The sequence below is a fragment of the Lycorma delicatula genome, chromosome 1, assembly GCF_047948215.1.
Source record: "Lycorma delicatula isolate Av1 chromosome 1, ASM4794821v1, whole genome shotgun sequence".
Classification (NCBI taxonomy): Eukaryota; Metazoa; Arthropoda; class Insecta; order Hemiptera; family Fulgoridae; genus Lycorma; species Lycorma delicatula.
In genome coordinates, this window is record NC_134455.1 from 339,007,999 (window position 1) to 339,034,718 (window position 26,720).

At 31.0% G+C, this 26,720-nt stretch overlaps 1 protein-coding gene and 1 pseudogene across 4 annotated transcripts in view; both read left to right on the forward strand.

Moving 5' to 3' along the window:
• Slc25A46a (Solute carrier family 25 member 46a) overlaps positions 1–24,068 on the forward strand; it is a 100,689-nt gene extending 76,621 nt beyond the window's left edge. For 3 of the 4 annotated variants that reach the window (XM_075382276.1, XM_075382275.1, XM_075382273.1), the window contains one exon: positions 22,488–24,068. In XM_075382276.1, the coding sequence (XP_075238391.1) occupies positions 22,488–22,561 (74 nt within the window). In that variant the 3' untranslated portion in view covers positions 22,562–24,068. Of the gene's footprint in view, positions 1–13,143; positions 13,281–22,487 lie in introns of those variants that run through there. The other variant, XM_075382274.1, reaches the window with a different exon arrangement.
• A 512-nt stretch (positions 24,069–24,580) lies between these two features.
• LOC142317896 (uncharacterized) lies at positions 24,581–25,052 on the forward strand (annotated as a pseudogene).
• The last annotated feature ends 1,668 nt before the right edge of the window (positions 25,053–26,720 follow it).

Sequence of the window (26,720 nt, forward strand, 5' to 3'; positions counted from 1 at the left end):
TTCTTTCTCTTTAACATGATAATGTGACTTTTTGTAGCAATATGCTTGTCTGTTGGTGCCTCACCAGCCACAGATCTTGAGTCAGTCTGTAGACTTACTTTTGTAAATAGTATGCATTAATGAAAGTTTTTTGACAATTTTTTTTTTCTATATCATAAAGAACAACATTTAACAAAGCCCTTTTCCTTACTATCTTGTTCTTTCCTAGGTCATCTCTGTGTAACTTAAATTAAGCAGAATAATCTCTGTAAATAAAAATCTTTGATATATTTATTATTCGGATTATATGAAGTGAAGTGAAGTAAAATTTACTACTTCATTGGAAGTTTTCTTCTCGTCAATTTGATGCTCATTTCAGAATAACAAATATTATGACTCAAAGAGAATGGTCTTTTAACAGAATAACAAATTTTATATTTACTGTCTCTAAGAACTGCCTTCTTTTTACTCTTAGATTTGGAATTTTTTCTTCAGGTTTTTATTTTTGGAATTCTACTCATTGAACATATTTTTACAACCCTCAAACGCAGTAAATTATATTGAAACAATGGAATCTCTCTTTAAATTTAAAACTGTTCAGAAAAACAATAAATTGGGTTTTTCACCCAAAAAAAAACAAAAAAAAAAAAAATAACTTACAGTAGCAAACAAATTAATCCAAACAATGGGAATTTTTGTTCTATTGTAGGGAATTTCCATTCTGTGGCAGACTGCTTGCTGTTTGGTGTTTCAGATTATGTTGTTACTTCATATAAAAAAGAGAATTAGTGGTTGTGCTTTTATAATTCATTGTCAATTAGCTTCTGGTGACCTTGTGACCTTGTGAGTTTCTGTTATAAGTTTGTTAAATGTTTCTAGATAATACAAAATGGATATAACTGCACGCAAGCAGTAAAAAATTTCTGTGTTCCAACACACATAAGTGACTTAAAGACAGATTGACAGTGAGTATAGTGTGGGTTTAGGTAGTGTAAATGAAATCATGAAAAGATTTAGGGAAATAGGTTCCATCTCCAAAGAGAAAAGAAAAATGTGGGCAGAAAAAGAAAACCGTTCCTACACAGGTTTGATTACTAATAAGAAAAAGCAAAATTATCCATGATTGTCAGCTGTTGACCTTAATAGGGACTTGAGAGCCAGTGGGACTAATGTTTCGGATATGACAGTTCGTAGAAGATTGTTGGCAGTGGGAAAGATTGCTTGGAAACCTAAAAATAAGCAGTTGTTGACACAGGTTATGAAAACAAAGACACTTCAGTGTGCAAAGGAATGTAAAGAACGGACTATTGAGATGTGGAAAAAATTATTTTTTCAGACAAGACTCATTTCTTTATCCAAGGGGAGAGAGTAGCCTACATTTGTAAGTCAGCAGATGAAAAGACTACTACACCAGCACACCTGCAACAGGCTCCCAAACACCCAGCCAAAAAGATGTTTTGGAGACATTATGCATGAGGGGCCAGGAGCACTTATAACTGTGGATAGGGTGATGAAATCGGACCAATACATTAACATACACCAAAGTAAAATAGAATAGTCCCACTTATGGAGAAGAACCCAGAATTCATTTTCCAACAGAACCTTGCCATTTCACACATCAAAGAAAGCAAAAGAGTTGTTCAAAAGCCAAAAAAATTGAATTCTCCATAGCCAGGGAACTCCCCCAACCTGAATCCTACTGAAAATTTATGGTCCATACTAAAAAGAAGACTTGGGAGAATGAATTGTAGCAGAAAACTTGACCTTATTATTTCAGAGATACAGGTTTTGTTTCGAGATGAAGAAATCAAAAATCATTGTTTTACCTTAGTGGAATCAGTGCCAAAGAGGCTTAATGAGATAATCAAAAACAAAGGAGGATGGATACAAACTATTTGTATAAGTTTGACTATTAAACACTTTTTCCTTTAAAAATAAAATTTTATGTTAAAAATACTGTGTTCGGATTAATTTGTTCATTGTATGTTAACTCATAATGACAATTCATGATGATAACTTACGCCAACTCATGTTTGATGTGGAAGTATAACTTCCATGTCATATCAACAAGGTGGATAGCCATTCACATCCCAACTACCTGGGATTTTCATGAAATGGTATGAATTAACTGTTGCTAGAGTTATTAGAAAATACTGAACTTAGATCTCTATCATTAACCGTTTTGTTTTTAGAGCCCTTCAAATTTCTGGAAAATGGAAAATTTTGGTTTACAACAATATTGTTAGGTCGACATAATTTTGTTATTTATTAAGATAGAATGATAAGCTTGGACTTATATCATACTCTTTCATATGATGTACAACAAGCCTATGTTTACACAAATTTATATTTCAAGGTTACTGCCTCAGACCGTTGACCTTGAATTTCAGAAAAAACAGGTATTCAATTTTTTTATGAAAAATATATTTTATGTAAAAAGAAACCAAAAGTAATGAGGTAATATGTTGCTCTCATTTGTTTTGTCTAGTAATAAGAAATAGTGTATCTCAACTCAGTCAAATGACCAGTGACGATGTTATGCGATGACTCATTGTAATTAATACAAATTGAAAGACAAAATGTATTGAATTTTACTATATCATTAATTTAAATCATAGTCTGTGTCCATTGTTTTATTGTAAAATATTAAATATGACCTAAAATATCTGATTTACTTAAGTACTTTATTTGTGGATTAACGTGACGTAAAAAAGCATGAGCATAGTATAAATATGCTTGCCCTGAAGTCAATGTGTTTATTGACTGCTAAGTGTTTGTGTAGATACTTACAGTTTAAAAAAACTGTGAGTATCTACTTACAGTTTGGTAAGTAGGTTAGGTATTTTTTGAAGTAAAGCAACTTTTTACAATAATAAATATTTCTTGATTGCTGAGTGTTGGTGTAGTTAACTAGGTTTTTTAAAGTTAAGGTGTCATTTATTGCTAAGTGTGTGTGGTAACAGATTTTTTTTAAAGTTGGGTATCTTTTGAAGTAAGGCAGCTTTTTACAATAATAAATCATTTATTATTGTAAAAAGTTCTTCTTGTAATCCATTTCAAGAAGTAGGTCATAATTTTGCTAAGAATTTAAGAAAAGTGTTATCATGGATGACAGAAAAAATCCAAGTTTAGAAGTTATTGAAAGATTTCTGTTAAGTGTCAGAAAAAACTTGCCTCAGTTAGTAATAAAACTGCAAAAGAAGAAGAAGAAGCAGCAAATGATGTTGAAGAGACCTTTATGATGAAACAAATTATGAATTAGACAGGCTCAATTAGAGTTTAGTGAGTATTGGGGAATTACCTGTAAAATTGAAAAGATTGCAAGAGGAAAAACATATCCTGCCAAAAGGATTGCAGAAATTAGTCTTCAATGATGAAAAAATATTCAATGTAGGTAGTAAAAAAACAATGAGACTTCATCTCTAGTTGAACTTGATAGAGAAATCTTGATATAGTTTAAAGAAAAGTTTAATTGTACAACAGATAGAAATCTTAAAATAACAATTCTTACCCTTCCATGAAGTTGGAGCATCAAAAAAGTGCAAGATGAATTCCCAGGAACCGAACCCTAATCTTGGAAAGTGTCTGGATCAAAACATAGTTATATTCAGGCATTTTATAAATGAGATGATGTAAGTCGTGTAATGCCAGGCAAAAAAGACTGTGTCATAATCAGATCACTTTATGGAAACATTCAAGTTCAAAAAAGACTAGTACTGGGTAAATTGAAAGAGATATATCATCAGTTTAAAGAAACTCATACAGGTATTAAAATTGGGTTTTCTACCTTTGCTTCTGTACATCCTATAAATTGTGTTTTAGCAGGTGGCAGTGGATCTCAGAATATGCATGTGTGTTATCCATCAGAACATGAAATTAATGTTTAAAGGATTTAAATGAATTATATAACAAAAGATTGCAGCATCATTTCACTTATAAACACTGTGTGGCATAGATTATTTATAATCCACCTCAAGAAATTTGTTACCTTGGTGAATGTGAGAATTGTTCAGATTCTGACAGTTTTAAAAATATTTTAGATTCAATATTTGTTGAAAATTCTGTGGACAAAATAACTTTTAAGCAGTGGATATCAGCTGATAGTTCAGGTTTAGAAGCAGTAGAGAACACAAGATTTTATTGAAAAATGATCAATTCTTGTTTGCCATTCATTTGTTGCTTCGCAGCAGTCAAATTTCTTAATGTGCTACAAGATGAAGCCCTAGGGTTTTACTGGAACAATCAACTACCTACAATTCATCCTTTTGCTATTTATTTTAAAGGCCAATAATTTGCAATCACTAAATGATAATTTAGTTATTTCTGACTGCCTTAAGCATGATACAATATCAGTTCACCTTTTTAAAAAAAAATTCATTAATTTTTTAAAAGAAAAGTATAATGTGAATAAACTAATTTACAACAACATGTTATAAAAATCTTAAAAAATTTATGAATTTAATGTATCATGAGGATGACTAATGCCGAGGCAGAATGGCACTTCTTTGCCACATGACATGGCAAGAATGCATGTGATGGTCTTGGTGGTATACTTAAAAGATTAGCATCAAAAGCAAGTGTACAACGCCCATACCAAGGTCAAATACAGTCACTCAGCTTTATGATTGGGGTTGGTCAAATATTAAAAATATGAATTTCATACTTATTTCAAATGAAGAATATCAGAAAGAAGAAAAGTATTTAGCTAAAGCAGTAACGATCCCAGGTACTCAAAAGTTGTATGCTTTTACCAGTCAGTCAGGATTAAACAAAAATTATTTCCAAAAATGAAGAATGTGAAGATAAAGTTTTGCATGAAATAGAAGTTTGTTTTCCTGGAATTTCTGATATAAAAAGTTTTGTCATGTGCATTTATAATGGTGATTGCTGGTTGGCTTGTGTATTATCTACAGAAGAATTGGAATAAATTTTCTTCATCAAAAGGTCCAACTTTTCTTATGTTTTTCCAGCACACAGTGATATTCTAATGTTACCTCGACAGGAAGTACTAATGAAAGTTAATCCAAAAACTGCTACTGGACATACATATACATTATGTGAAAATGAAACTACTCAGGCAAATGAAACACTGATTGTGAAATAATCAGGTATTTCAAATAAGCATATAAACACTTTTAAAATTTAATTTAATACTAATGCTATTGGTATAATTTTTAAGTAGCAATAATTGAAAACCAATGAAAATATCAGATTTACATTTATTATATTATCATACAAAATGATAATTTTATTATTAAATCATTCATTATTATAAAAAAAATATTTTTGTTAAGAAACATTACTTTAAAAACATTAATCAATACATTAGTATTAATCAATACATAAGTACTGTTGATGTAATTCATCGGACTATTGTAAAATTAATACAAATTGAAATATTTATTTAAAATAATAGCACTGGAATGAAACAGCTAATTTAAGAATGAATAAAACTTTAATTTGAAGTTTTTATTGATTTGCCTTACTTTTTGTGTATTGTGTAAGATTTTAAGGTGGTCAAAATGTCCAAATCATAAACGCCAAAACGCCATAACTATATTATTTGAAGACATGCATTATTATGTTTTTATTATTAGTCATACAGTTATTATTTATATTATTGTAGCTTCTTGTATTGGGAGGAGTCTTGAGAATGATATTTTTTACATAATTATGCTTTTACACTTGAGATTTTTAGAGCATTTAAAAATGTATGAGATTTATTGTTTTACTTAAAATTATTAACTTATTTCACTTTTAAGCATAAAATGTAATGATTTTCAACTTCATCTACATTGCAGTGTTGTTATAAAACTAATCAGAAATTTAAAAAAAGTAAATTTTGCTAACACATACACATTTTATTTTTTATCTCCTGATCCCAAAGCAGGTCCAGTTTCAAATTTGCACAGCTATTTTATAATATAACGATGAATAACATAAATTTTTATTAAAAAATTGAAGACCTCTTTTTTTTTTCTGAAATTCAAGATCAAAGGTACTCTCAAATCAAAATTTATGTAAACATAGGCTTGTTGTATATCATATGAAAAGAGCATTAAAATGAGACCAAGTTTATCATTCTACCTTAATAAATACCAAGTTATGTTGACCTAACACTACTGCTGCAAGTCAAACTTTGCCATTTTCCAGAAAATTTGAAGTGCTCTAAAAATGAAACAATTTATGATAGAGATCTGAAATTCAGTATTTTCTCATAACTCTATTAACCAGTTATCAAATTTCATGAAAATCCCAGTTGGTCAGGTAGTGAGCCTTGTTGATTTAACATGAAACACGAAATGAACCTCTAGTAATAAATCTGGTAGAGCAAATATGTAGACCCATCATTCAATAAAAATACTGGGACGTATAGAACTAGATTACTGATTTGGATTTTTTCTAGTCGTAGTGAAAAAATTTGTACATTTTTTAACCTAACTTTAATGCTTACACGATTCCTTTCTTCACTGTGATACTGTCCCAGCTGTAGGGGTGAGAAAGCATTAAAAAAAAATCATAAATATTTTGACATTACAGTACACCTCAAATATGTATGAAGCATAAAAGTTTGCTAAAAATCCTTAATACTAAATTTTCATACCCAAATGCACAATAGTGGTTTAAACTCTGTTTTGATCATAGTTTAGACTATGTTTAATAAATAAATGCCAATTATGTTGTTTTAAACCAGCACAAGAGTTACTATGTTAAACATAATGTACCTCTGCTGTTGTCATTTACTGATGATCTTAATAGTGATACCTATATGTAATAAGTCAGCTTACTACTATTGTTTGAAATACTAGTTTTCAAATTGTTACATCAGTTCAAAAATTATGTAATATTGTTCCTGATGGAAGATTTATTTAAATATTTGAAGAGATAAAAGATTTGAATTTAAAACTGATGTACAAGGATGTGCTAAAAAAGGCTAGAATTTAAAAACCAGATAATACCAATATGTACTTCATACAATTAAAGACTCATTTATGAAAAAAAAACTTGAAATTAAGTTTGTCACCAGCAGATAAGTTTGTTATATTATAGCATTTTACATCTGCTGGTTTTCAAATTAATATTTGTGATCGGATTGGTGTTCATCAGAATACTTTTAGCAGAGCAATAGGAAAGGTTTCTTTTACTTTAAAGCTCTAGTTAGTAGAAGAGTGAATCAGATTTAAATAGTAATTTTGCTATTCTACACAGCAAGCAGTTCTGAGCTAGATGGTGGAGTGTGGGGTTAATGTTCGGTATGTTAGAGAGAGGGAACCAGCTTGGTTAGCTTCTACGCTCTTTTCTGTCGTCAGTACAGTCATAGGTAAGCAAGAGGTTCTGTTGTCTATTGCACAATGTACAATCATAAAGTTTTTAACTAACGAAAGTGTTAAACTATGGAAAGTTTAACTCATTTAAAGGTACAGTTTGGGGACGCTACACTATACCAGAACTGAGTGTATTCATGGGCCAGACAATTTGGAGGGCGGCTGAGAAAGTGTAGAAAATGAAAGTCATGATTGACGCCCGAGGTCAAGTCTCACAGTTGACAACATCCTTGCTGTTCGAGAACTTATTGAAGGTGATTGCCGGTTCACTGAAAGAAATCATGTCAGAAATGGTTATCAGCTGTGGGAGTGCTCAATCCATTATCACTGATCATCTTGATTTTAGAAAGATAAGTTCTCGATGGGTTCTGAGGTTGTTGACCGAAAATCAGAAACAGGTCAGGTTGGAAGATGTATGAGAGACTTCTGAATCAGTTTCGGCAAGAAGGGAATGACTTTTTGAGGTGCATCATCACGTGTGATGAGACATGGGTCCATCATTACACTCCGGAGTCTAAAATAGCAAGTAAGGTGTGGCAAAGGAAGGATGAGGGCTGCCCATTGAAGACCAAAACCTGTCTGTCAATTGGAAAAGTTGTAATGATTTTTTTTTTAATTAGAGTTTTACTCATTGATTTTTTTCCACAATCAACAAATTGTGAATGCTGCTTACTATTGCCAGCTGCTACAGTCAACAAAAGACAGGTTATGCCCATCAAAGATGTCATCCTTCTCCATGACAACGCCAGGCCGCACACTGCGACTTTGACAAAGGATAAATTGGAAAAAATGCATTGGGAAACCCTCGACTATCCTTCCTACAGTCCAGATTTGTCTTCCTGTGACTGTTTTTTGTTTGTGCCCTTGAAAGAATCGCGTGAAGGGGAACGATTCAAAAACAATGAATACGCCGAGGAGCATGTGCGCAGCTGGTTGATGATTTACCCTCAAACTTTTTATGAACAAGGAATATTCAAGCTTCCAAATTGTTGGCCAAAAGTGGGTAGATCGTGCAGGAGACTATATAGAGAAATGATGAAAGAATTGTTTATATTAATCAATAAATTCATTTAAAAAAAATTACTGTTTATATTTGATTCACCCTTGTATGTATTTAAAAATTAAATTACTTTGTGGAGACAATGCTGAACTTTATAGATGCAAACATTTCTTTTCTGTCAATGTATAAGGGGTCACTGATGCTGCAAATAAAATAAGGAGTTTTGTGTGTGTCATTGATTTATATTATTTAATGATACACATGCATTTAAGTTACCAATAACACAAGCCTGCAAAATTTGGGTTGTGGAATGTTTTTTAAATTTTGATAATTGATTCCTATATATTTTTTACCACTGAATCCGAAAATAATGTTCATTTTTTAAGTCACGTCAGGTTTTTTGTATTTTAAAATTTCAAAATTTGTGAAAAGTTGCCAATTCCACCAGAAAATTTACCTGAAATAGATGGTTCCAACAGTGATTTAAATGAAGATAACATCGAGGAGTATGAACCTGGAGATAGCTGTGCACAAGAGCTTTATTTACAGTCTGAACTAAATGATTTGACCAACATAGATATGAACTTACATCTGACCAAAGAAAATTCAAAATTGCTTGGTTCAAGGCTTAAAGAAAAAAACCTGCTAGCAACTGACACTTCATTTTCCTGGTTCAGGAACAGAGAAAAGGATTTTCTTCCATATTTTTTAGAAGAAGGAGAATTACTCTTTTGTACTGATGTACGTGGACTTTTGAATCAATTTAATATTCTGTACAAAAGTGCCAATTGAAGATTGTTCATAGATTCATGCAAAAAGAACCCTCAAAGTTGTCCTTCACAAAGGGAATATGTATCCGTCAATACTTATCAGACATTCTGTCCATTTAAAAGAGGGTTATGATAATTTGGAATTCGTGCTCGATAAAATTAAGTATGACAATCATAACTAGATTGCATGCGGCGATTTCGAAATAATACTAATGCTGCTAGGACAGCAAGTAGAATACACAAAGTTTCGTTGTTTTTTTTGTGTGAATGGGATTGCAGAGACAGAGAAAATCATTGGATAAGGAAATATTGGCCAAAAAGAGCTCCGTTAGAATCTGAAACCAAAAATGTGCTCCAGAAAGCTCTCATAGATCTGAAAAAAGTTCTCCTTCCACCTCTGTATATCAAGTTAGGCTTGATGAAACAATCTGTCAAAGCCTTACCAAAAGAAGGTAAATGTTTTAAATACATTGTAAATTTCCAGTACTATCAGCTGCTTAAAAGATAGTGTCTTTATTGGTGCTGACATTAGAAAACTTCTCAAAAGTTGGTAATTTAGAGAAACAAATGGAAATTGCAGAAAAAGAATTCTGGGAGCCTTTAAAGACGTAAATGTAGTAACCAGTTGTTTAGAACATACTGCAGAAGAACAAAAATTTAGGCTGTTCTATGAGCTTGAAGGTTTACTTGCTAAATTCACATGTCGACTACTTTCCTGAAAATCTGGGTGCCGTTTGCAAACAAATGGATGAGAGATTTCATCAGGACATGAAAGAAATGAAATGTAGGTATCAAGGAAGATAGACTATTACGATATTGGGAGATTATTGCTGGATGGTACACCATGGTGAACCCCTTAGAGAACATAAAAGGAAAAACACGAAGCAGAGTATAAGCCGTCCAAATAAACTTTGACACATGGAATAGAATTGTAAGTATTTTACATACTTTGTCATTAAGGGCGGGTGAAGAGGAGGAGTGTTTTCAAAGACATGACGTACCTCTTAAAAATTAATTAAATAAATTAATTTAAAAATGCACTATAATAGAAATTAGGCTTATTTTGTGGCAATTTTCATTAGAAATTAGGGGTCAATGATTCCCCTTGCCCTCGTCTTCCAACCACTGAACTATTTAGTTATAAGAATGCATAGTATAAACCAAAAAAGTGAACATGTTATATTAATTTGTTATAAAAAAAAAAAATGTTTTATATGTATTTTATTGTATCACATTTTTGCAATATTTCAATGTTTTTTAAATTTAAGGTTGTGAAAAAAATGAAAATTATTTTCGGATTCAGAGCTAAAAAATACATAAGATTAATTATCAAAAACTAAAAGACACAACCATTGCAGGTTTGTGTAATCTGTGCAGTGTAAGAATATGGTGGATTTTGATAATGTTCTGGTACGTGACACTGGCTATGAGTAACCAAATTTCTTGTTTACGTCATCAGTTATGTATGTTGGAAACCCTTCAGAAATTCTTTGTCAAAAAATCAGTTATATATTTGAGTAATTTAATTGAATACATATCTGGAGCACTAGTAATTTGAATTCTAGATACTGAAAAAAGCAACCTAAACTACAGTGGTATTACATGACACTGTACAACTTGAATAAAATCATTTACTCCAATAACTGAAAAATATTTGCAGCAGTTGATCAGCTGAGAACTGGTATTTAAGAAAGGCAACTTATTCAATCTATTTACTCTTCAGTATCGACATTGAAATTGTTTGAATGCTCTTTGATGTAACAAACATGAGCAGTTAGTTTCAAGATATACTGAACAGTTTTCAACAGAATGAATGAGTATTAATGTCTTATTTCTATTTTCTATATTTCTTGGTAATTATATGATTGAAATGCATTTTTTATCTTTTTTCCATTAGTAATACTGAACAAAAGACTGTTTTTACGTTATTATTTTACTTATTTCTAACAGAATAATTTACAATTCTATATAACTTATTAGTTAATCTGCAGTTATATTATTCATGCATTAGTAAATTTGTGCAAATTTTTGGTTCCTGCATACTTATTATTTAATTATGGTGTTCATTCTAAAATAATAAAATAAAAATGACTTAAGATGTAACAAATTACGAGATTGTACTTGTATGAAACAGGTCACATTAATATAAGGCTTGCAAAAAATTATTTAAAAATAACATTTAATTTGTAATTCTGTTTGTGAGATTTTAACAAATACATAAATTGATTTACTGCAAACAACCCATTTTTAATTGAATTTCCAGTTCTCTTTCTTTATTTAGTTTTATAAATTCCATTTTAATGATTGATTTTATTTTTTGTCTCCAGTTTGATTTGTTAAATGTCCTCTTTTTACTGAAAAGCCACCAGCTAAAATTTTACTTGCCAGACTATTATGTTTTTTGTAGCAATCATTTAGTCCAACTTGACTTACTTTTTACCGATTCTTAACAATGGAGACTTGTCTTCAGTTAAGTTTCAAGTTGTCTTACATTTCAATATACTGAGTTAAGTTTCTTTGCTGACATGTATGGATTCCATAGTAATTTTACTTTTGGTAGTATTATTTTCAACATTGAACAACTGCTCATCATTACTTATAATCAGTATTGTTAGGTTAAATTGTAAACTCTCTGAAGTTTGTTCTGCAGGTTCATGACTTGAGTTGCCAGAAGCTAAATTATCAGCAACAATTTCTGAATCATATTTTGGAGTAGATTCTTCTTTGGCTTCCAAACCTAGTGTTTCTTTGGTCTCAAAATTCATGTTGTAAATGTCAGTTGTTTGTGTTTTGCGCCAGTTCTGGATTTATACTTAGTTTCTTGGCTATACTTTTGTTTTCATATTTTTTTCAAGTTGCTGTAGTTTCCCTTTTTACCATGTCGATATCAAACCACCTTGCCATTTTGACTTCTAAATACACCTAATTCCTTTTCCTTGCTACTTATAGTACAGTTTTCTTGCACTCTACAGTGTATGTTTTTAAAATAACTGATTATAAGTAATTTACTTATTTTTTCAGACTTTTACCTAACCTTTCTTATATCATAATGATCTTCTACATGTAATAAAATACGAATTAACCAATCATATAATCTAGTTTTGGATGTAGTTAAGATAGGAACAAAAACGTTACCTCAATATCAACTGCAAATAATAGTAGTCAAGTTTATAAGCTTAAGAATAAACCATGGTCTATTTTTAATGTAAAGACTAAACTTTCATTGATATTCTGATTAGCTCACTAAATTTAGTTTGTATTTCAGTTCAAATTAAATGTAGTTTTAAACATTGTTTTATTGATTTGAAATCATTTTATTCGGTAGATCATTCTTTTAATCTAGTTAATATGCCCAAATTTAAATAAGTATGGAAAAAATAACATTTTCTGAATGTTTATAATATTCTTTTGCTTCATTCCAGGTTTCAGTTTAAATTTAAAAAAACAGTTTTAAAACATTTTATAAAAACAATTTTATTAATGTGTAAAGTTTATTTATTAGTTGATACAAATATGTAGGCTGCTGTATATAATTAGTTTTATTTTTGTAATTAAGAGAAGGAGTAGTATGAAGTTAGAGGTATCATTAAAATAAAACATTGAATTACATATTAACTTCAAACCTTCTAACTGTTGTAACATCTTCATTAGACAACATCATTTTATTAATGAGAAGAATTTTATTTTCTTCTAAAAGATTTATAAATAACTCAGAATATTTAAATCCACATCTTCTGTGAACAGTGAAAAATAAAACCATTAAATTAAAATTACCTGACCATGAAAACAAAAACAGAGAATTAACATTGTAAAACGTGATAAAGGATCAATAACAAATAAAATTTCTACCATAAGGAGTTTTGAAAATTTACTTGCAGAACTCTTTAATAAACTTTTTTCAGGACTTATCTTACACAATATATAACAAAATAAAAACTTCATTGAAAATGTATAACTTATTTTTAAAATATAGAGCCGATGCATATTTTGTATGTGTGTGTGTGTGTATGTATGTGTTTGTCATTAAAATGGAAACGTGGCTATAGCAGTAGTATTTTGTTTCTTTCAGTGATCATCAAATTTATATCATAATGACTACGTGATGCAACTGATAAGAAACAATCTTAAATGAGGAAAATGATATTCGTACACTGGTGATGGAAAATTGTAACATTAAGTAATTGATTGTAGTATTGCTGTTTATTATTTGATTATATAAATAACAATAGAAAATTTTACAGCAAAATTTGTTTCATTTCATAAAGTTTTACACAGTTATATTTATAAAGTTTTATTATTATTATTCTGAATAACCTACATTTTTCAATTAAAGCAAATACCATTGAGTGGGCTATGTTGAAATACAGTCAGAAGGATAATAGTAATAAACTAAACTTACAATCTTCCCTCCTGTATGGGCATAATTTATCTAATATTAATATATCCAGTGTGGCATTTTTATATTAGTTAAATGAAAACATTAGTTGTTTTTATACAGGCAGTGATATTTTTACACTAAAGTTAATTGAAACTATCAATTAAAAAAAAAGAAAAAAGTAAAGCAATATGAAATGATTTGCAACTCCCCTCAATAACGTATTGCTCAACCCCTTCCTTGTGCTGTCTTTGTCACACTGAAACAATCTGGCTTTGGTATTATCATACTTAAGGTGTTATAAAAAACTCATCTGGAAAATAACAAAGCTGGTATGATTTAAGATAAAATATATTAAATTTTTGACTTGTTTTTTCACTGATTTTTTTGTGACTAGTGTATTAAGGGATGAAACAGCCAAATAGTTCAAAATGACAAGGACTTTTGTATTATTCCTTCTGTACGATTATTATCAGATGCAAAGATAAACGAATCCAAATTATTGTTTTACATAACAACATATATAAGTGACATAAGACTTGATTGTGAAAAAACAGGCAGGCAAGGATTTGGGAGTTGCTCACTTTTGAGGTGGAATATTTCTGAAGGATCCATATTAAAATTCACCTCCAGTTATCACATGACATAAGTTAGTTATTTTTTTAAATTTCTTTGTTGCATAACTTTGATCATTGTTAGGCACATCCATGTTTCAGTACTCGTAGTATGTTTTCTGTCAAACTCAGGCTAAAGCTATCTGGTTTGGTAATTAAAATTTTGTCACAAATCTTAAGCATAAATAAAATGTTAGCATCCAAAAACAATTCTATTCAGGTCAACAATCAAATAGTTTGTTGCTTTGATCTATTCAGAAGTCATTATAGCTGTTGTAATATACCATTTGTCATGTAGAACATACAATTCTACTTAAAATATATATTATATAGAATCTAGGAACAAATCTGTTTGACAAACTTACAAACACTAGCTCTGCAGGAATTTCAAGTACTAGTAAATCATATCAGTAGTATTAGAAGTAATTAGATAATTAACTGAAGCACTGGAAGTTGAAGGTATATCGGTTCCAAATTACCGGTTCAGCTCAACATTTTTTCTTCATTAATAATTTATTTTATTTCCTTTATTATCTGTTGTATCATAATCTGGGTAGGGAGGTTTTAGTCTCCATAGAGTGTATCCATATCTTAAGATCTTTATTTTATATTTTCTTTTGTATTAATGAGGCAATCCCTCCTCAACATGTGTTCAATCCAGGTAACTTTCCTTTCTATTATTTCCTCAACATAGTTCTTATTACTCATCATTTCTCAAAAATCATCACGAAGATAGTGAGACAGTCATCAGATTAGTCTGGATTCTTTTACATATGTTTTTATAAACTGCTTGCTGACATGATTACTGTTTTTTGTAGCTTTTTTATTCATTCAATAAGGTTAATTTCATGAAATTTAATATACCTGGTAACACATTATGATGGGCTTCCAGACTTTTCTTTTTGTTTTTCATATTTTATGACTACATACGATCACTTTAGTCGATCCATCATTCAAGATCAAAGTCTCTTCAAAGGGACTGTTTGGGCCTTGCGATCCTCCTGGTAATTTTTCATGCATTCCAATCTCTGTGCCCTTTCTGGCATTGAAAATGTTCATGTTGTGAGTTTTTTTCTTACAAGTGAGAAGCAGGTGTTTTTATCTGCAATTTTTTAGTTTCATTTTATCTTGTCTGTGGTCTCTTCTGGTCAAATTCTTTTAGATCCTCTTTTTTTTCTCTGACCCATTAGCAACCTCTTAGTGTTTTTCAAGTCAAGATTGTACTGTACCATCTGTTTCAGAAGCCTCAGATCTTGCATCCTCATGATGGTTAAAAAAATCCTAGACTCTTTTTTTGCATGGTGTGTAAGAAGAGTCCTATCATTGATGGGTTCCAACTCTTTCTATACGATCCACCATTGCCTGTCTTTCTGGTACTTCTTCTGTATGCAAATTCTTCTTTCGATTTATTGGAGTCATTTGGTCTTTGATTGTTCGTTCAGGTGGAAAAGTGTTTCTACTGCATATGTGGCTTCTGGTTTTATAACTGTATTGTAATGTCATATTTTTGCTGGTAGTTGTATCAGGTTAATTTTTGTGCTTTAGCTAGTTTGTTTTGATTGAGGGTTTTCATTTAGTTTGTTATTATTTCTCCAAGGTATTTAAATTGGGTTACCATTTTGACTTTATTACTGTTTTTGTCTACTTTTAATTGTGTTTGTTTTTTAAGCATAATTTTTGTCTTTTCGAATGATTTGAGACCAGTTTTATTTGCAGTGTTTATAAATTCTAATATCTTGTGTTAGCTTCATCAATGTCATTTTCTTGCAGTGCCAAGTCATCGGTGAAACCAAAGCAGTTTGTTTTGATTTTTTGGCCTGTTTTTTTTTTTTGGGAACATTTTTTGAGCCCCCATTACCATTACCATTTCTCGAGCACAATTGAATAGTAGTGGTGAGAGTTCATCGCCTTGGCACAGTCCTGTTTTGATCTCAAATGGTTCCAAGTGTTTGCCTCTGAATTTCACTTTTGACTCGTTGTCTGTAAGGGTCAGGTGTATCATGTTTATTAATTTGGGATGTAGTCCAAGCTGTCATTGAATTTTAAGTAGGGATTCTCTTTGGATACAATCATATGCTTTCTTGAAGTCTACAAATGTTACTGCTTCTTTTTCTGTTTTTGTTTATTGTTAGCTTGAGACTCTTGATCTTGTCTGGACAGCTCCTCCAAGGTCTGAAACCTTCCTGTTATTCTCCTAGTTCTTTCTCAAGTTGTAAACAGATCCTGTTGATGATTTTGAAAGAATTTTGTATGTTGTTTCTAGGAGTGAGATTCCTCTGTAATTGTTAGGGTCTGTTTTGTACATTTTTTTGTGAAGCGGGTGAATCAGAGCTGTCATTTAGTGTTCTGGTAGTTGTTTGATGCAGTTTTTGATGAAGTGTGATTTTTACTGGTCTTCCTGCAGGTTTCCACATCTTCACAAAGGTCTGATTTTCTCCTCACTTTGTAATTCTTCATCTCGCCCTTTGCTTGGTAGACTTATTTTATTGGGGGGATGTATTCTGGTGGTGTTATTGGAATGCTAGTGTTGAAATTTAGCAGTTCTGTCAGTTCTTTGCAATTTAGGAGTTTGTTGAAATATTTACTTAGGATTTCCGCATCGTCTTTATTGTTATGGTCTAGATTATGGTTTTCTTACTTCATTCATAGGGTTGGGAATTCGTATTTTGGAGTTATTTTTTTTAAGGTTTTGTGGTAGTCACTCGACAGTGTTTTGTTGAATTCTTCTATTGATTTCAGTGTATCTTTATGGTGTTATCTTTTTGTTTTTCTTAAGGTTTAGGTGTTTTCTATTCCTTAGTTTACTAAATTTTGAAAGGATGTTTCTGATTTTTGGGATTGGTGTAGTAATAGTCATGCTTGATGTCTCTTCACGGTTTCATCACATCTGCTATTCTACTATTGGTATTTTTTACAGAGTTTTATTGGGGCCAATTCTTTTGAAATTTGTTTAAGGTTGTTTACTAGGTCTTCAAGTGTATCTGTAATTATTGTTTTTTCAGTTGCATTTTGGTAATTTTCATTCTTGATAAGTTTGGTAGGGTTTATGTTTCTTTTACTTTTAGCTTCCTTTGGGGAGTGAATTTAATTTTGACCACATTGAGGTCTGAGCCTCGGTCTACTCCTTGCAGGAGTTTTATGTTGAAATATATATTTATTGTTATTGTATAATTTTTTTTTTTAATAATTGGGTTTCACCTCTGCATGTCTGCTGATGCACTCATTCCATTTATATTTTAATGAGTGTTTAATGTAAGGAAATTTTCTCCCTTCCCAAGAAAAGAATTAATTTTGAAGTTTTCATTTAATGTAACATGCACTTCATAGTATCACTAAGGTTTGGATGGTGATAATTTATCTTTTTTGAAAATAATAAATTGGATCAATCAGAAAATTAATAAATTAGTCAAGCTTGCCAAAAAATTTTTCTAATCAAATTTCCATCTAAATTTTTACTAATATTATTATTATTATTCCAAGAAATTAGTATTAAAATTGACGTTTGCATCATGAAAATTCTTACAGATAATTATAAATAAAAATAAGGGATTTTCTAATTTTGTATTCTTTTATGCAGTAATTCTTACTGTTTATGTTCACTAGCTGTTGCTATCCAAAAATAAAATATAAGCAGATGGTTATATACATATCAAAATTCTTGTAATTTTGATTATACTTGTCTACAAAAAAAAAGTTGTTTTGACATTTGTAATAACACACGTCTTATAATATTTTTTTCCTGATTTCAAATCTATAAACCAAAATTGAATGGAGGAAGGATTTTCTAATAACATGGATTTAAAGAAAACCTGATTTTATAAGCAATTATCTAACTATAGTATGATTTATCTTACCTAAAATCTCCTTTTTTTTATTTTCTTTCCGAAAATACATGTGTATTTGTAGATGTATTCATCCCAGATTTTTTATAGCTTTCATGTTCACTCAGCAGTTCTATACACCAGATATGTAAATATGAAACTGGAATTTTTGTGTAGAAAATACACGTTTATTGTATGAAAATGATAAAAAATATTTTATTCAAAATATTGTCCATCGCTAGCTATACATTTTTCCCATCTCTCTGACAATTTATGAATGCCATGCCAAAAAATACTGTTGCTCTTTTGAGGCAAACCAGTCGTCATCGAGCCATTTTTGTACATTTTCATAAGAAGTGAAGCGCTGCTCAGCAAGTGCATGTCCCATCAATGCAAATAAATAGTAGTCGAACGGAACCAAGTCTAGTGAGTAAGCTGCATGCGAAAATATTTTCCAATTGAATGCCCCAATCATTTCCTTGTCCAGTTTTGCTGTGTGATTGGGCATTATCATGAAGCAAAATCACTTTGTTACCTTTTTTGATGTTGTGGTCGTTTTTCAATGCAATGCTTGATTCAGATTGATCATTTGTTGTCGGTAGCATTCAATATTTTAACAGTTCACCAGGTTTTAGCAGCTCATAATATATCACACCCTTCTGATCTCACCAAACACAGAGCATTGTCTTCTTTTCATAGTGATTTGGCTTTGAAATCTATGTCGATGGTTCGCCTGGAGTTATTCATGATGTTTTACGCTTAACATTCTCAAAATATATCTACTTTTCATCACCTGCCACTATTCAATGGAGAAATGACATTCTTTTGTACCTGGAAAGCAGCATTTCGCAAGTGGTTTTTCGGTTTTCTTGCTGTCTTTCATTCAGTTTATGTGGAACCCATTTTCCTATCTTCCGGATCTTTCCCATGGCTTTCAAATATATGGAGATGGCTTCTCGTGTTGCATTTAATTGATCTGCGGGTTGTTGTGTTTGAGTGTCATCCTCATCCAACAATGCTTGAATTTGCTGTCTTCAATTTTTTCGGTGATCTTCCATTTTCTTTGTTTCTCATGCCAAAATCACCCCTTTTGAATTTTTTAAACCACTCAAAACACTGTGATTTATGAAGAGCATGCTCACCGTAAGCTTTGACAACCATTCGATGCAATTCTACAGCAGTTTTCTTTAAATGGTAATAGAAAATCAATACTGTCCACAAATTGTAGTTTGTAGGTACAAAACTAATCATGTTCAACGCTAATTAAAACTATGCTGTTGTATAAAACTTGTATTTTTGTGAGTTGAAAATCTTTGTCAGCTGTCAAAGAAAGAAAACTGCACGAATGATGCAGTTTGACGGTAATTACATTGTCAGGTAGGGCCATCTATGGGCAAATTCCGGTTTCATATTTACACACCTGGTAGTTCTCACCATCTTTTTTTCCAAAAATTATTTAATATCTTGAAATGACCATTTGCATAAGAAACAATAGCATTTATTATGACTGAATTACATTCCTAATGAAATTGCTGTCACCCATAGGTCTCTAATTGCGTATCAAGAATACTTTTCATACTGTCCAATATCTCCTTCATTTGAACTGTATAAGCAAGAGGAATTGAGCAAAAATTTTTAAGAATATTTATACAACTACATGTCATTTTTTAATAATTACTAACAGATTGCTAATAATAAAATCATATTACTATAATAAATTAATTTTTCCCACAAGGAATGAGTAATTGCATATAGTCATTCTTTTAATGATTGATGATACTATTTATGTAATACCATAGTAGTTGCTCTAGTCACTTCTCCAATTAGTTCCATTCAGTCATTTATAGACATTCATATTTCATTGTTAATCCAAACATTAGACTAAAAACAAATTTTTACAATTGTCCTGCCTTTATAGAGAAGACAAATCATTTTAACAATTACATTTTTTGTGAATGACAATTACAAAAAAAAAAATGAAGCCCTTACGACAATGTTTTAATTCGGCATCAAAAAATACATGAAAATTATCTTAACAAAACACTTGTAGATTAGTATTTTCACAAGTGTTAGCTGTATATTGGTTACAATATTATTGTCATATTGGTTGAGTATGAATTTGTTGAATGGGGGCAATTTTATAAACTTTCTGAATTAGATCTGTTAATGAAATATTAGAAGAAAGATTTAAAGCTTTATAACCAACCCATGAAAGATTTGTACTATTAACAAACAAGAAAAATTACAATTTTCAAGCTATAGATAAGATGAACTGGATTACAATTTTTGTAATCAGTAATTTGCTGAGCCTACCCCGGGTAAGAATTCCCCAATCTTGTAAGAAAGTGGTGTTAAGGTGATTCTTCACTCTCTAGAAGTAGTCTTGAGCTATTCTTTAGATGGGGAATTGTTTATCTTCTGCTGTTATTCTCACATTTGCCCTTTATCCTTCATCTCTTATCTTCTTTCCAATCTAGTTTTGCAAGTATAGGTTACATGCATGCTTAGGATGCCATATTCTGTAAAGCTTGGTGTAAATGGGTGATTCGCTGTCTGTGGACAAATTCAGGAAATCTTGCTCCTGTACTATTGTTTATCAGCTATTGCCATTTAGGTACAACCAGGTTACCTTATTCCTCTTAAAATGCAGAAAGCACTAAAATGGAACATCAGTGATATTCATTTTAAAGTAATTTTTACTTTTTAAAATGTTTATTAAAGTAATTTATTTTTATTACCATGTAAATTTACTTGTAGAATATTATTATGTGAATAGTTAAAATAGTTATGATAAGCAATAGATTTGTTCAAATTCAGATTTACCAGACCCGCAGGATAACATGTTTTTTTTCTATAAATTGGAGACTAATCTTAACATACTGAAATCAAAACTATACCTAAGATATTATTTAAAACTTTAAATAATATAAAATAAATTAAATAAAAACTATTACATCTTTTTATGATGTTAATGTTGAACAAATGTAATACACATTATAAATAAAATATAGACAATATAATAATGGCCACCATTCAAGGTTGTGAACAAGACAAATTTGACTGTACCATACGAAAGAATAAAATATCTACAATTCTGAATAGTAAGAAAAGAAAAAATACACACAGTTACACAAACCATCGAATCACATATATAAATATGAGAATTTTTACTATTTATCTTTATACAAATTTTCAATATCAGTGGTTGTCAGAATTAAAAGTAGATTTTTAGCATTTTTGATTCCTTGTACGAAGTAAAGGAAGTATTATTAAGATCATGAAAAATTTAGGTTTTCAGATTTCAACAGAAATTTACATTTTGACCATCCCTGAATCCATTTGGACTAGTTTTGGTGAGATGTCTTTACATACGTATATACGTATGACTCTAGCATAACTCACAAACGATTAGCCGTAGGATGTTGAAATTTTGGATTAGCCCTGTTGTAACATCTAGTTGTGCACTTCCCCTTTTGATTACAATCAACTAGACCAACAAGTGTCCAAAAAATTTGGATTTTCGACTTTTTCTTAATTGCACTTCCTAATAAATTAGGTTGCAAAGACTTCATTGAGAGCTTTGCAATGATATATCATAATTGGTACTTATTTTCATTGGTTCCAGAGTTATACCCAAATAAAATTTTAATTAATGAAATATTTGGATCTTACAAGGGGAAGTCATATAAATATATTTATTTTAACTTTTTTTTTTTTATTAAAATATATTGATTTATTAATAATTATTAAACTCTGATTGTAAAACAAATGTTTACAGTAAATAATAATACAATAAAAAAAAATCAATCAGAAGTTATTAGTGAAATAAAATTTTATGTACTTTTAATTTTGATTCAAAATTTTTAACAGGTTAATAATTATTAATAAATCAATATATTAAAATTAAAAAAAAAAGTTAAAAAATATACGCAGATGAAGTTTGATTTGAATCGATGTGTGCATGGTTACGGATCCGACACGGTCTCACTTACTCCATATAACTACTTGAGCGATATGAAACAAAATTAATACATAAACTAATATAAAATGCTGATACGGACATTACAAAAAATGTGGTATCCACCATAATGCAATCGTGGAACTGTCCACTTTACCTGCAGTTGACTTTGCTAGTTCATAGCTTGTGTATGTAAGGCAGTTTCCATACGATGGTGTTCTGGGTGTGTTTGTAATAGATGTGTAATCATTCCTTTAGTATTATGTTTAACAATTAAATAACAATTTTAATTATGGTTACCACAAGATTTTTAATATTTTAAAATTATTTAAATTTTTCTTAATAAAAGTTTTTTACATACCCGAGCTTTTCTACAGTTCAAAAAACTGTCATGGAAGAAATAATTTTTACACTGACTCAAGTGTTTTAAAACTTTATCACAGGAGTAAGTGATCAAAAAATAAGTAATTGAAAGTTTATTGGAAATGATGTCAATGTTCAAGTTGAGGGTATTTTGCAGTGTGAAATCTAAAAACTTAAGTTTCCAGTTTATTAGTCATAATTTGTATAATAAAATCTACAGCCTTATTGAAACTAAAATATTGAATAATAGAATTTTTCATTTAATTTGATATTTTTTTTTAGATCTTGTTGCGGGTTGCGTTACCAAAAAAGAAGATATACATGATAATTTATACCCAGATATAAATAAAGGATAATTAAATTATTTGGATCTCTGATTACAAAATTGTCACTTAGGGAAGTGTTTTACTTGTAAATGATATTCATCTAATGTATTTTTAATTTTTAAACAGTTTTGGGCTTTTTGTTTTGTTTATAAGCGTTTTAATTGACATTTTTAAGTAGTGTTACAGTTTGCAATAATAGTTTGCAAATTGACTAGAAAAGTTCTTAGGTTATAACTTGTAATCCAGGTTATGTTTATAAAGTCCAGTAATATTAATGTAAAGTAACTTATGTTGATTTCTTGGATCGAACAGTGTAAATTAGACTATACTTTCTTTAGAATAGACTTCGTTACTAGTGCGGTTTTTATATACGAGGTGTGACTGTTAAATAACGAGACTAAGTCTACAATATTTTACTTTAAATTTATACATATTTAGTTATTATCCCTGTCAGTGTACACCACTCTATCCCTACAGTGCTGTATGTGAATTTTCCATTGTTTGAAATAGTGAGCTCTTTCATGTTGTGTGCCGCTTTTTCTTTCACAGCTACAGCGGTCGAAATCTTGTTCCTTTTAATGCAGATTTGACCGTGGGGAACAGATAAAAGTAGTCACATGGTGCCAGGTCAGGCAAATAAGGCAGATGGTCTAACACTGGGATTTTATACTTGGCTAGAAACGCCAATGCAGTGTGAGCTGGTGCGTTGTCCTGATGAAGAACCCACTTTTTGCATGTTAAAATTGTTATGAAAAATTTTCCTTACGCATTCTTTGTCAATTCCTACAGTTTCAGCAATCACATGAATAGTTAACAAACAGTCATATCAGATCAGATTACCAATTTTTTCAATATTTTTATCTGTTTTTGACGTGGAAGGGTGACCTGAGCAAATATCATCTTCAGTGTCTTTTTGACCATCTTGGAAATGCTTAAACCACTCAAAAACTCGCAAATGTGATAAACATTCATTGCCATATACTTTTTTTTTTAATATAAGATAAGTTTCCATAGTGGTTTTTCCTAGTTTCATATGAAATTTCTCAAAAATTCTTTGCTCTAATAAAACATAATTTTTTTGGCAAAACAAAAAAACAGATGTTATCCAAATGAAGACCACGGCTAGACTAATATGGCTACAGAAACTGGAGTGGCAACAATTGAAACAGAAGACTTCATGCTACACCACTGTCATTTGTATGAATTTGGCGCTTGTGCAGTTCTTCTGTAGCAGCATTATTCTTGTTATTTAATAGCCACACCTCGTATTCAATTTATTTTAACACTAAACATGACATGCAAATGTAATATAGGTTATGATGACCATTACATTTGTTGACATTGTATTGTGCAGTCAAAACACATATTAATTGATTATAAACATTATTTGATAATATAATATTTTTTAATTCGATAAAAATGTATTATTCTCAGAAAGTATTCATTTTTTAATGTATTTAAGTGTGCAGGATGTGGTGAATCGCTAATGTAACTTGTTGATATTTATTCTTTTGACAATAAACTGTAAATTTTTTAATGTGTATAACTTTATTTTCATATTAAACCTTGAGAGCTCAATTTTAACGCATTGTATGTTAACTTAGATCAGCATTTGAATATTTCAGTGCATACCATTTTCATGATCGACATGTTTCTATTGCTGAATCCTTTAAATTGTATCAGGTGTATGTTGAGGATTTTGGACTCTGAAAAGGGGCTTCAGTGCAAAAATAAATATGAGATGGTCTCACTCGGCATGCATGAACACTTCTGATGGCGATTATTGCAAGTTGTCAGCTGATAAGAACAAGAAATTGTTCTGTAATAGGGCTGACTGCATCAAATTTGATTTATATCCATTCAATAAGGTAATGAATAAATTTGAAGATATCTCTTTACAGATATCACTTATGTTATCTAAACTTAATGAACTGTCTGCCATATCTTCCAATGTAGCTACCATAAAAAACAAGTTGAACCTCGAATCAACAAATAATAAGAGTGTATAAGTTCCTTGAAAGATGAGTTGAAGGTCTTGAAAGGATAAGGATGATACTGCTTGTTGAGTCCACTGTTGAAGAAATATCTGATTGTCAGCGCCGTTCCTCTAACATTATTTACATCTTACCAACAGCAAAACGCTAGCTACTAGAATTGATCATGACAAAATCTAGTCTCCTTACTGGTCAAGTCCTGTATTTCTGGTTTAGATACTACTTCAATGTGTTTCCGCATTGGTAGGTCTTCAGCCAACAAACATAGACCTCTTAAAGTTGTTTTTCAAAATCTAAGTATTGTCATAGAATTTTCTATAAATTGTGATCCAACTATCCTGAATATTTTGGATAGTCCCATGCACAGCAATGTTACATTTTAAAGAGATCGTACAACTGCTGAGAGGAAGCGCCTGAATGATTTGTGATCTTCATTGAAGTGGAGGTCTGATAATGGGGAGAGTGATCTCTCTATCAAATTTGTGAATGATGTGCCTAAAATTGTTAAGATGAGTTCAAAAAAATGATTGACTTGGATACTGCAGTTTATAAATCTACTACCAGAATGTCAATGGTCTACACACCAAACTTAATAAGCTTCAAAACCTCATGTGTGTGTGTGTGTATGACATCTTGGTTCTTACGGAGACAAATTTAATTCCTGATATAAATGATTCTGAGTTGGACCTTGCTGGTTTTAATGTTTAGCAGAGACAGATCTCTGGACTCTTAAGTTCTAAAAGTAGTGGTGGCAGAGTACTCATTGCCACAGAATCAATGTTGAATGCTCAAGTTATTAAAACTTCTGCTCTTGATGTTAGTCTGTATTTGTATCAGTTGCTACCAGTTCCTGTATATTTTAATTTGTGGCACATATATACTTCCTCAGCAACCAAACGATGTATATGATAGTTTTTTGTAATACTATTGATGAGGTGGTGTCTGCCTGTCCTAGACAGTTCTGTACTTCTTATTGGCAACTTCAGTCTGCCCACCAAGGTTGATTGGACTGCATCTTTATCTACTCCTACGAGTGGTAGATTGCAGGTCATTATTGATGTAGCTTCTACTTTTGTGCTATCTCAAATTAATAAGACATTTAATGTTACCTTTGATTTGATATTCAGCTCAGTCTCCTCTCTTTGTGCGTTACCAGCTCTTGATTCTGTTCTACCTGAGCAACATGCTCACCCTGCGATCGATCTATGGAATCTTCTGCTCCCTAAACCACAGCCTAGTGTTCGGCATGCTATGCCTGATTTTCATTGTTGTGATGTTAACAAGATTTTTAGCACACTTCATTATTAGCTTGGCCCTGCTGTGCTCCATATACCCATGTTTTGGAATAATTCAATTATGTAATTTACATTTTTTGCAGCACTGTACCTAAGCACGCTCCTTTTAAGAAAACCCATAAACCTAAATTTTCTTGCTGGTTCTCTGCTGAATGTAGACATTTGGTGGTGAGGAAAAAAATTGTTCATAAGAGATTTAAAACTTCATTTGATCCCAGTGATTACTTTGAATTTTCAAAATGCGATCAGTGTGCAAGGAGCTAAGCTGTAAGTGTTAAGCTGAGTACATCTCCCATGTTAGCCTTCAACTGGTGAGGTGACATAAAAATTACAGCGCATGTCTGGTCGCTACATGATATCTCCACCCTTGATCACATAATGAAACATGCTTTGCAGTAGTTGGTACTTTATTAGTTATTGTTAGATTGTCGTGCACCGAGAGTGTCTATAGTGTCTGTTTTTTCTAAATCAAGTGTTCGACATCAAACTGACATGTGCTCACCATTTATGTAAGTGCAATTTCCTTTCGTAAAATGATCAAATAATGCGGATTTTTGCTTAAATACAAATCTCTTTGCATCCAGTTGTTTCAATTTTATTAGCAAATTGTATTAATCCTTTCCAGTATAAAAATGAACACCGGCCTCCATGGCGTGAGTGTTAGCGTCTCAGCCTTTCATCCAAAGGTCCTGAGTTCGAATCCCGGTCAGGCATGGCATTTTTCACACGCGCTACAAAGCATTCATCTCATCCTCTATGGACAAAAATGCTTAACTGCAGACCTGGAGGTTAAACAAAAATAAAAAAAAAGGTGTAAAAATGAACATGAATTATCAAAATATCGAAGATGATGGTAATTTACATAATTGGAAGTGAAATTCGAAATGAAAGTGAAATTGT